Here is a 12,812-nt window from a genome sequence, read left to right on the forward strand (position 1 = left end):
AAAAGAATGTGAGTATAGTCTCCACCACTGGGCTTTTGTCCTGCTTGCTAACGAGTGTTGCATCTAGGCAGTGCTTCTCGAACTATCACGTACATCCGAACCACCTGGCATTATTCATTTCTAACAAGTGTCTTGGTGATTCTGCTACTGCAGGTACATGGAACACACTTCGAGTAGCAAAGCTCCAGGCCAGGGTTCCTCATCTTTGGCACCATTGATATCTTGGGCTGGGTGATTCTTTGCTGTGGGGGCTGTCCTGTGTATTGTAAGATGTTTAGCAGCATCTCTGGGCCTTACTTACTAGATGTTAATAGCATTCCCTCCTGCTTATGACAACCAGAAACATCTTCAGACATTTTTAACTATAGCCAGATTTTCCCTGGGGCACAAAATGACTCATGGTTGAGAATTGCTACCCTAAGTGACCTTGATCATCAGTCAGGTGTGATGTATATTATTAAATGTGATTTGAGTGTGCATTTAAAAATCCATACTCTGGGTTCATCTGTCTTCCTTAGATATAAGCCACATAAGGACAGAGGACTTAACTTATTCACCACTGTATCCAGAGCCCCTGGAAGACTGTTTAGCACACAGTAGGAGCCTGATAAATATTTGACAAGAATAACAAAAGAAGATGTGGTCCATGTATACAATGGAATATTCCTCAGCCATTAGAAACGACAAATACCCACCATTTGCTTCAACGTGGTTGGAACTGGAGGGTATCATGCTGAGTGAAATTAGTCAATCAGAGAAGGACAAACATTATATGGTCTCATTCATTTGGGGAATATAAATAATAGTGAAAGGGAATAGAAGGGAAGGGAGAAGAAATGGGTAGGAAATATCAGAAAGGGAGACAGAACATGAGAGGCTCCCAACTCTGTGAAACGATCTAGGGGTGGTGGAAGGGGAGGTGGGTGGGGGGTGGGGGTGGCTGGGTGACGGGCACTGAGGGGGGCACTTGATGGGATGAGCACTGGGTGTTATTCTATATGTTAGCAAATTGAACACCAATAAAAAATAAATTTATAAAAAAAGAATAATAAATGAATGCATGAAGCTAGCACTGAGTAGCACACGAAGCTCACTCTCTGTGGCTTCCTTTTTCGACTTTCTATGAGGTGTACAGAGAAAGTGGCTTTGCCTAGTCCTCTACAAATATTTCATTATGCTTTTTTCAGTTCCTGGCAAAAACCTTAAGAGGTCAAGTTCTTGTGGGGCTAAAGAGTATCTGTCATAGTTCTTATCTGACAAATGCTTTTTCCTTGACCAAGTTCTCTCCTAAGAGAAATCCATCCTATGAGCCCTTCAGTGACCAGGTCCAGAGTAAGTCCAATGCTTTTGTGGTTTCTAAATGAAATGACCCTCTCTAACCAAACCAAGCCGTGTGGTCAGGAAAAGCGAGGTCAAGCGTGAGCCACACTGTGAAGCATGGCTTTGCCACCTGCACTCACCATCTCCCCCTTTCTTGGCCTGCCACTGCCTGCTGCCCTTTCCTTGTCACCCCCACTTCCACATCTGTGAGGGGAACGGTGCACGTGCATCACTCCTCCTCCAAGCCAGAACACGTAGTGGCGGTTCACGGGCAGCCACGGTCCCCACAGCAGACCTCACACACCCTGCTTGGTTCATGAAGGCAAAGCGCCAGGGAGAGTTTGAGACTCAGTAGGAGAAAGGACCCCCTGTGCCCACCCCACCCCCTCTGCCCACCCCACACACACACACACACACCTCCAGCAAGGGCACACAGCTGAATCTCTTTATATGGGATCTGCCCCAGGTCCTCTCCAATCCCATCCCCAGGAGTTTATAGCAGTTCCCCACCCCACCCTCTCCACCCCTGCGTGAAGGCTCCCTCTCCAGGCCTCTGCATCCTTGCAGGATTCCACCCATTTGAAGGCAAGCCGGGGACTCACAGTGCTCAGCCTTTTGCTCTTCCATCTCTGTGCCTGTGACCGGAGCATTGGGGCATGGCAGGTGGATCCTTTGCCCACCGCCCACCCTGGCTGAGCTTTGTCTCCAGGGCTATCTGTCCACCTCCCGGGGAGTGCAGGTCCCTTCATGCTCCACCCCAGCACCCACTCTGCAACAGTCCCATCCGTGTCCCCTTGGTCCGGGGGAAGCCCTGATTGCCAGGCCAGCTCCACCTCCTACCCCAGCAGGCCACATGATGCTTCTTGTCTTACAGGACGAGAGTATCCTTGGAGGGTATGAGAACCAAGTTCACTGGGGGAAGCCCTGGGTTTTCTTTGCAACTTTTTTATTCCTAGCACCGTTGCTGTGCTGGTGTTCCACTCTGTCCCAGAGGGAATCCAGTGCTGGGTTTCCCCAAATGTGCTCCAAGCAGACTAAGTGACTCAGCAACATTCTGCCCTCCTTCTGTCTCTCCAGGGCTCCTTGCTTTGAAACGTAGCAGTGCCTTGGGGCTCAGCACTTGGCCCCATGCCTTCTGATGGCTTATAATGTTGTCATTGCCAAGGGACATTTATCTCCAGCCTTGGCCCTTCCTCTCAGGTCCTGCTCTGTATGTGTACCTGCCTACATATGTCCTCACACTCAATACCAGCAGGTGAGCTCCCTGGCCTCCATCCCCCCACCCCAGCACCTTCACGGAAACAACTCCATACCACCATCTGCCTTGGGGTGCCATCACCACTGTGCCCCCTTGCACCAGCCACAGCCTGAAACCCATCCTGGACACCCACCTGCCTCTCATTTAGCATAATCTGCTAATAACTGATGTTTCTATTTTCATGTTTCTAGAATGTGTCTACTTCTGTCTATCACTACAGCCACTACCCTCTTCTCTCTTTTTCTAAGATTTTATTTATTTATTTATTTATTTGAGAGAATGAGCAGTGGGGAGGGGCAGAGAGAGAGAGAAGAGAGAGAATGAGAGAGAGAGAGAGAGAGAGAGAGAAGCAGGCTCCCCACTGAGCAAGGAGTCCAATGCAGGGCTCAATCCCAGGACCTGGAGATCATGACCTGAGCCAAAGGCAGGTGCTTAACCACCTGAGCCACCCAGGCGCCCCACCACCACCCTCTTCTGAGTTAACATCATCTCTAGCTTGTATTCCAAATCCCTCCTAACTGGCTGCCTTGCTTCCCTCTGTCCCCAGCCCATCTCTGAGACCACAGTTAATGTGATGTTGTACATTTTACCTACATTTATACACATATATGGCTTCTGTTAGGGTTGGCTTCTGTTAGGGTTGGCTTCTGTTAGGGTTCTCTGGAGAAAACCAATAGGAGTATTTAGATTTATTTTTAAGTAATTGGTTTGTGGGATTATGGGGGTTAGCAGATTTGTGGGACAGGCCAGCAGGCTGGAAAATCCAGCAAGAGTTGATGTCAAAGTCTTGAGTCCAAATTTCACAGGCAGGATTTCTATGTTACAGTCTTGAAGAGAATTTCTTACACTTCAGAGAACCTCAATCTTTGCTCTTAAGGCCTTCAATTGATTGGACAAGGCCCACCCACATTATAGAACATCATCTGCTTTACTCAAAGTCTGATTTAAATGTTAATCTCAGGGTGCCAGGGTGGCTCAGTTGGTTAAGCATCTGCCTTCGGCTCAGGTCATGATCCCAGGGTCCTGGGATTGAGCCCCATGTTGGGCTCCCTGCTTAGCAGGGAGTCTGCTTCTCCTTCTTCCTCTGACCCTCCCTCTCCCCCTACTCCTGCTCTTTCTTTTATAAATAAATAAATTTTAAAAATAAATAAATAAATGTTAATCTCATCTAAAAACACCTCAGCAACATCTCTACTGATGTTTGATCAGACAACTGGGCACATAGCTTAGTCAAGTTGACATGTAAAAAGAACAATCATACTTTATTTTGCACTTAGAATGAAGGCCAACATCCCAGTCATGGCCACAAGGCTCCATGTGATCTAGCCCTTGCCTTCTTCCTCTCTGACCATCTCCTAGGCACTGTGTCCTGGTCATACTAACCTCCCTTCAGGTCTTGAATATACCATCTGCCTCCTGTCCTGGAGCCAGTACATACTTTATCCCCTCTGCCTGACATTCCTGGTCCCTGTTCCCAGTGTGCATGCATTCTTGCACATGCATTGCCTAAGGAAGCCCTACTCCATCATCCTTCAGATCCTGGTTCAAATGCTGTCTTCTGGAAAGAGCTCCCACACCAGGCAGACTTACCTACTCCTCTGACTCAATGTGACACAATGCATGATGACGCATTTAGTTGTGTGGATACTTAATTGATATCTGTTTCCTCCACTAGACTGTACACTGCTCTAAGGCAGGAGCCAGGTCTGTGTTGTCCGCCCAGGTACCTCCAACACTCATATTAAAGGAACGTGTGAAGGAGTTGGGAAAGACTAGCTGGGCCCTGAATACCTTATGTCTTCCTTCCTGGTAGGGCCCCTTCCATCCCATGTGGGGCCTACACTTGCTTATGGGCTCCCTGCACCTGCTTTCCTTGTTCTCTTGCTCCTGGCTTTGCAGACATTCCCTGCTCCCCCTTAAGATGTGCCCTACAAAGCAGAGGGGACTACTTCCCTGTCTGTCTGCCCATGTGGCTCAGGTTTGAAACTCTGCCTGCATGAGCCTCGCTTCAGGCACCAGTTTTAGTCCTTGAGGATAAACATTTAAGACAAACTGACAGAGCAGAGCTTTCATCTGGAAAGAGAGGACTGGGGGGCTGTCACCCCTTCACGAGCCCTCAAATGCTCATTTGTATGTAAGCATTTACAGAGGCAAAGCTACTGCCATCCAATATATTGGTGAGAAAATAGTCATATTTTACCCTCCAGTGGAAACCTAACCAACATCTGTGGACAGATCAAGATTGGCTCTACTTTCCTCCCTAGCGCTTTAATACTTGAGTTGTCTAAGATCTAATTATTTTAATATTTTCCTATGGGCCTGGAAGCTTACAGACTGTTAGGCAGGAGTCTATGTTAATTGGCTCTTAGCCATTTCCCTTCATGATAGATAACCATTTCAAGGTTGGGTGGTCTGTGTCCCAAATGCTGCAGAGCACCAATGAAATGAACCTTATGAAATTTCAGATGCATTAGATCCAACAGCTGTCCTCCAGCACATGCAATGGACATAATCATCAAACCTGGTATAAAGCAAATTGTACTTCCCCTGTGACTTGTATCCTCATGCAGAGAAGCTTTACCTTCATTCCAGTTAAACACTTATTAGTGGAGGTTCTTCTCTCTCTGGACAACATTGTCAGTGTGAATCATCTATAAAACTCCAACGCATCGGGGAATCCCACTGTTCCAAATCCTTTTGGTAAAGGTAAAGAAATGTATATCTTTTGTATATTTGGGTTTTTTCCTTTGCATTTTATTTTTTTAAGATTTATTTATTTGAGAGAGAGAGAGAAAGAGAGAGAGAGAACACAAACAGGGGGAAGGGCACAAAGAGAAGGAGAGAATCTCAAGCAGAGCCCCATGCAGGGCTTGAACTCATGACCCTGAGATCATGACCTGAGCAGAAATCAAGAGTCAGATGCTCAACTGACTGAGGCACCAAGGTGCCCCATTCCCTCTACATTAAAAAAAAAAAAAAGCAGAGTTCAATTACTTTATATGGTGAAGTTCAATAGTTTTAAAAGTTCAACCATTTTCTCCCTGAATTTGGAGCAGAAAATAAGATGGTAGACAAGTGGGTCTCTCAGGATACGAGTGTCCTAAAAGAACAAGACTTATTCAGAGTGACTTATTCAGAGTAGGCATGTATTAACAAACAGCTTACTTAGGACCTCTGGTTAAGCCCAGGACTCCTCTCAGAGTGAAAAACTTAGTCAACAGGCAGCTTTGTGTCTCTGGACTCACACTGCGTGCACAGCACCCCTTCTCCAGATCCCCAGATCCCCTCTTTCTTTGCTGATTGTGAGGTTCATGCCAGATGGCGGTTCTGTCACTGTTTCTGCCTCCACACCCACAGCTACCGGCAATTTGCAAGGAAAGGGTACTTTATGAAGAGAAAGGCCATTTCAGGCTTTTAAGTTCTCTTTCAAAATGCCTGTGTATAAAAATGTCCTTAAGAAATACTGACTCATATAAACTTGAAGTACTGTTAGAGGTTTATCCCCCCAAATTCTAGTGTTCTTTATCCATTAGATATTGCAGACTTCAATTACTCTTTTTTTCAACGGCTCTACTTAAACCACAAAGAGCAGCCCTAAGAGGCAGAGGCACAATGGTTGCCAACAACAACAAAAAAAACCCAAACCCAAAACGCAGAGTAATTGAGGATTAGCACAGGAATGCCACCTTGTGTGCCCCATGACATGGGCCACGGGTGGTCGTCATTTCCAGGAACAAGGAACAGATTTTATGACCAGCCATTGGCATCACTCTGAACATTCAAGAGAAACTTCCTTTGTGCTCAGGTAGGTATTTGAGGTCCTGGGTTTCAAGGCCCTATTATTCATGTCTACCCTGGACATAAGCATGCCTGAAAGCTTTGAATTTATTATGTGGAAGAAACAGCACCACTGGGGTATCCTGAGGTGTCCAGCTGCCCATGTCATGTGGCGCATTCTAGTGTCACAGACAAGCTGCATGAGATGGGTCTCTTGACCAGCAGCAACTAGGGACACATATAAGAAGAGCAGCAGCCTCAGGAGGATCTTGAGAGAGGCATCCCCAGGGCAAGGAAACTCTGACTGGCATCTTTCATCCTCACCTGCCAGGACTATTGGCCTTTCACACCTACTGTGTGCTAGAACCTCATCTGGACAGCAGGAACATGAAAGTGGGTAAAACGTGGTCCCTGCCCTCCAGCAGCATCTGGGGAAAGACAGGAAAGCAGATCCTTGTACTGTTGCACTAGTGAGGTCCCAGGTCTCCCCTCCAATCTGTAACTACCACCAGGTCGAACGTGGGTTTGAACTGCATGGGGGCCACTTATACATGTGGTTTTCTCAATAAATACAGAACAGTATTTGTAACAGCAAATGTGTTTTATTTATGATTTTCTTTTTTTTTATTTTTTTTTTATTTATGATTTTCTTAATAACATTTTCTTTTCTCTAGCTCACTCAATTGTAAGAATACAGTACATGGTGCATGCAATACAAAATACATCTTAATTTATGTTATTGGTAAGGCTTCTGATCAACAATAGGCTACTAATAGTAAAGTTTTGGGGGAGTCAAAAGTTATAATTGGATTTTCAACTCTGCAAGGGATTGGCTCCCCAACCCCAACATTGTTCGAGGGTCAACTGTATGTCTTAAATGTCAATTGGCTTTTTTTTTTTTTTTTTTTTTTTAGTTCTATAGACCTTTAGTCACTTTAATGATGGTACAACTGGGCCCTGAATCCAGGTCTTCTGATTCTTCAATTTCTTTTACATAAAAAGCTCTGCAGATACGAGTTTTTGGGTTTAGCTTCATTCTTATGCTTCCATTTGTCATGCCTGTTGAGTTTCGCCTTCAGTTCACATTGTATCAAACTTTTAATCTTTCAAAAATATAGTTTGGAACTACACAATCACTTGTTTATTTTAAGAAGTGCTAACTACTTTTCCAAGTCACTGCTACTCAGGCTAGGCTTTGTTAGTCGTTGCAGTGTGAATAAGTGCATTATCCCAGCTTTTTAAAACACTTCCCTTGACAATTCACTTTTTAAATTTTCTGATTAAGTTAACACAAATATTATTGATTGGGTTATTATTTTGAAACCTATATCTGGCTTTTGAGTTTTCCTGCCCACGTTTGCAAGAGCTGAATTGATACAATGGATTTCATGGCTGACATAAGGCTAATGAGGCACCAAGTTATAATTAATTTAGGCCTCAGTGGCACCCAATTGGCACCTCTGGAGAGCTGACCTTATCTTTGATGTATTCAAAGCAAGTTATTTTTGCCATGATGCTAAGGGAAGTACACAGCCATGTCATCTCTTTGTTTACTCCTTATTCAGAATCCATTGAGATGTTTGATAAGATAGGCACCGGGGGGCCAGGCAGGTGGGGACACATGCCAGGAGAAGGTATCCTTCTGGGCAAGGTCACCCAGGGTCCTTAGGCTCCCCAGCTATTTAATTATTCTAAGTTGAAGGATTGTCCTCAGCAAAAAGGTAAAGCAGAGGGTTGCCCCTTACTCTGCCCGTTTTCCTGTCCTCCGCACTGCCTCTGTCCCTCAGATATTCCTGAACTCTCTGTCTTCTTCTTCCATAACCTGCTTAGAGAACTTTAGTTTTCCATGAGTAGAAAATGCCTAGTAACCACTCAAGTTGCTTGCCTGCCACTGGTATTTTCACAAATACCAACACTTAGGCCAAAAGGCTGGGGCAGATTTCCAGGCCTCGGTCCTCCTCTTAAAGATTGGGGTGAAAGGTGAGGGGCCCCGAAGTCATTACATGTTGAATGGTAGATTCCGTCCGTGCTGGGGTGCTGGCAGAGGGTGCAGCTCTGCGAATACCACCATACCTGGGGAGTTTTTACCACCCTGAAGCCAGACTGTACCCTGCCAATGAAATCAGACCCTCTAAGGGCAGGACAGAAAGATTAATAGTTTTGGAAGCTCTTCTCATGACTCCTGCCCAGACTGTTTGTGGGGGCCTCAGTGGGTGACAGGACTCACTGCTTATTACCACTTAGCAAATTTACCGAATGCTGCAAATGCTGCTATCTGATCATGTGTACTTTCCTTGTGTATAAATTAAAAGGAACAGCTACTTTTAATGCTACTGGCTCTGTTTCGAGAACACCCTGAAGTTTCCCAAGATTTCCTCCAGCCCCTAGGGTCTGCCTTGCTTGTTTATTGACTACAGAGTCTTTGCTGAAGCCCTTAGATATTCTTGCTCTTGCTCCCCCAGGGGCCTCCTGCTCTTGGCTGCACAGCTAGCTGCCCCAAATTCTTTCTGGCAGGCCTCACAGGGCTGGGAGGGGTCTAGATGAGAATAAAACTCTATGTTTTATTTTCCTGGAGAGCAAGGGTTCTCAACCCTGCAGCACATTAGAATCATCCTGGGGACGATTCTGATTTAATGGGTCCGGGGCAGGATCCATGCATTAGGGGAAGTTTAAAAGCTCCCCAGGTGATTCTAATGTGAACTCAGAGACAAGAACCAGACTATAAGATAAAGTGAAACTTTAAAAAATAAACATGTTTGTATTTTCTTCAACATTTAAAAAACTGATTCTAAAATATAATGAAGGATGCTGGTCAGACAATAAACAAAACATGGAAATTATTTTTAAAACATACATTTAAATGTATGTATATTTGAATATATAATATACCTTTAAATATGTATTTACATATGTATATTAAATATACCTTTAAATACATATTTATGTATACATAAATATACATATATTTATGTGTAAATATAACCTTTAAATACATATTTTTGGACATAAGTATATATATATATATGATGTGTGTGTATGTATATATACATACACACACACAGATATATATATATAAAAAATTTATATTCCTTCCATCCAATGCCTGGTATTTTTGAGGAGGCCAATGTGCAAGATGGGACATTCTTTTTTTTTTTTGTATATATTTTTTATTGGAGTTCGATTTGCCAACATATAGCATAACACCCAGTACTCCTCTAGTCAAATGCCCCCCTCAGTGCCCATCACCCAGTCCCCCAACCCCCCGTCCACCTCCCCTTCCACTACCCCCTTGTTCATTTCAAGATGGGACATTCTTAAGCTGGATTTGGAATGCACCATCGGAGAAAGATCTTGATGTCAGTATCACCCACTGTATTAGGGCAACACTAGCTGCTGTAACAAATAAAATCCAGACCTTCAGCAATTTAACACTGTGGGAATTTGGTGTCCCTATGACAGTATGGAGGATAAAGAGGTTAGAAAGGCAGCTCTATTCAGCACAGACATCAGGATCCCCGCTTTGAGGTTCCAAGGTGCGCCTGCCTGGAGGGGAGAGAGCGTTCGGGACTCCATGGGTTGGTACCCAGTGGCTGAGCTTGAACCCCATTGGCCAGAACTCAGTCACCTGGCGGCTCCCACCTGTGTAACTAGTCTGGCAAGGAGCAGGAATGCTATGGGGCTGCATGCAGGTCCTCTGACAGCAGGGAGCATTTGTGTGTCAGGTGCCTCCCAGGAAGGCATAGGTGTCCCAATGCCAGGTGTGACCACTGCCCTTAGAAGTGCAGACTCCAGGCCTCCTCCTAGGTGCACGAGGCCACAGAGGACAAATGATTGTGTTAAGGGCGTGTGCTTTCTCTTCTTTTCTCCACAGATATCGCAAATGGCACCAGTTCAGGGGGGTACCGCCCACCTCCCAGAACCAAAGAAGTCATCATCAATGGCCAGACTGTGAAACTTAAATATTGTTTCACCTGCAAGATTTTCCGGCCCCCTCGTGCCTCTCATTGTAGCCTTTGCGATAACTGCGTAGGTGAGTAGCAGCAGAAATCGCCTCTGTTCCGCCTCTCATGCGGGGGGTGAAATGTCTGCAGCGGATGAGGTGGCTGATTGATTGCCTTGGTGGCCTTGGAGGAGATTGCGCTAAGGAGAGTCAGCATGTGTGTCTCTATAATCCCCGGAACCGAACAACTCAGTAATAAATATTTCAAGTGCCTCCTGCCACGGATCCCATTCACCAAGCCCAGTGCTACCAAATCTCTTTTTCCTTTTTACGTCTTCCACCCCCACCCCCACTATCAGTCCGGCGCCCTAGGTCCTCTGCTCCTGCAGGGCGCACAACAGAGTGGGGGTTCCTGCCCTGGAGTGGCCGGATCAGCGGGCATTAGGAATAAAACCACTTTACCCCTAGGTCCCTCCATCACCCAGAAGGCTGTCTCCACATGTTGCCGGATGAGCTTTGTGCAGTTCTCACAACTCCTCCAGAGGTACTTAGTGGGGGAGCTGGAGGCACTTGCAGCCCAAGGAGAGGAAGAGAGGCAGAGGCTAGGATGGTGGCTCTTCCCAGGGACCACCACAATCTTCCCTCCCTGTCCACTTGCTTGCTCAGGGACAGACTAGAGAAACAGACTGAGGGAACGGGTATAGCACAGGCTCCTCAGTTGTAAGACGTGGCTCTACTGTTAGGCCACCGTTGGCCCAGCACAGGATTTTGACAAGTGACGTGGCTCTCAGCCCCCTGGAATTATTTGGCAAGCACCTTCTGTCACTTCAAATGGAGAGCTGCTAGCCACACCCACAGACCATCTCCTTCCTTGGTGTGAAGCTTCTTAGAGAAGTTGGCAACCAGGTGACTCAAGTCACAGGAAGGGTGATTTACACAAAGGCTCTCCTCACCCGGAAAGACCCTCATTTCTCCAGTCCTGTGACCTGCCTCTAATAGAAATGACCAAGGATAATTCCAGGAATCCTGTTAGCTCAGAACCAACCTTATTTCCCTCAGTAAAACATCATCATTCATGGCCAATACTCTTTCTGAATCTATTAGAATTCATAGTCTCCATTCTTAAAGAAAATAAAATGTTATAATATACTTCCACTGTACAAAAATGTTTTCCTTTTATTTGTCTGAAATTTACTTCATCCTAACTTTAAAAATCTATAATTTGGTATAAAGTCCATGATTTCCCCCATCAAGGCTTTGTCTTGTTTTTTGTTTTTTTTTTTTTTTAAGTTAGATAAATTACTTTTAGCCTTGGCCCCCAAGCAGAACAGCATGGAATTTTGTTCTATCTTCTCCCATTTTGCAAGTAGTCTTAGTCAAGAGCCAGGAATCTGGCACCAGATGGCCTGGGTGCAAATACTAGCTTCATGACTCAGACAAGCTACTTAAACTCTCTATGCCTCAGTTTTCTCATCTATACAATGGCCTTGATAACAGTAGCCACTTCATGGGATGGTTGATGGATTATATGGATCAACACAAGGAAAGCACTTGGAATAGTGCCTGGTGTAGAGCAAATGTTATTATTGTATCTGTAATTCTTGTTGGTATTCTGTTATTTTTTCTGATCCCTTTATATTTTTGATTGTCTTTCTATGGATAATTCCTTGATCTACTATAGCACTCTGTGGGTATGGTGACCAAAACCATACCTGGTCCTCTATACGGGGGCAGACCAGGGTTTCTATAAGGCACATGACAGCCTTTGTTAGACTTCTGATAGGCTTCCTCATGACTTCAGCCCCACAGGCCATCTTGAGGACACTTTTAAGTCAAAGCATTGCAGAGTATCTTTAAGGAATAACCTGTAGAGGTTCTCAAGACCCTTTCTGGAGTCATAGTTTTGATATTACATGATGGAGTATCATATGATGAGATATTATATGATGTAACTTACACTTTTGTAAAGCTCTTCTGTTATATTCCACGCCTTCTCCTGGAGATCCAGTGACTTATTCCACTAGGCATTTATAAGTAGGGAGTTGGTATTCCCCAACTCCAAAGAGTTTACTGGGCACCTCCTTCTCTTTATTATTTATAAAAGTGTTTACCCATTTCTAGACATCTGTTCATTTGTTCATTTGTATCAGTTGATCTCAATCTTCTATTTCCTTTCTGTAGTCTAGACTACTAATCATGATAAAACTTCCTCCCCAGCTCATAGTGTTTTAAAATTCTCTTTGGATTATTATAAAACACTTTCTAAAAGCTCCTATAACCATCTTATTCATTTCCTCCAACACCTGTAGGTGTACATAAATGTCCCTTAAAGAACTCTGATGAATTAGATGTAAAATCCCCTTATCAAAATTATGTATCAACACCAGTTAATGGTGTACTTCTCCTAGAGCATATTTAAGATAGTACAATATCTCATGGAAACCACCAGCTGAGAAAATTCAAGCCGCCAGTCTATAGTATCTAGGAGCCCTTCTGCAACTTTTCTGATAAATCCAA

At 44.7% G+C, this 12,812-nt stretch overlaps 1 protein-coding gene across 4 annotated transcripts in view; it reads left to right on the plus strand.

Annotated features, from left to right (window-relative positions):
• Window positions 1-12,812, plus strand: part of ZDHHC14 (zinc finger DHHC-type palmitoyltransferase 14) — a 275,301-nt gene that overhangs the window by 191,536 nt on the left and 70,953 nt on the right. For all 4 annotated transcript variants that reach the window (XM_025422620.3, XM_025422618.3, XM_025422621.2 and 1 more), the window contains exon 3: window positions 10,227-10,385. In XM_025422620.3, coding sequence (XP_025278405.1) covers window positions 10,227-10,385 — 159 coding nt within the window. The remainder of the gene's footprint in view (window positions 1-10,226; window positions 10,386-12,812) is intronic.

Source organism: Canis lupus, chromosome 1, assembly GCF_003254725.2.
Source record: "Canis lupus dingo isolate Sandy chromosome 1, ASM325472v2, whole genome shotgun sequence".
NCBI classification, from domain to species: domain Eukaryota; kingdom Metazoa; phylum Chordata; class Mammalia; order Carnivora; family Canidae; genus Canis; species Canis lupus.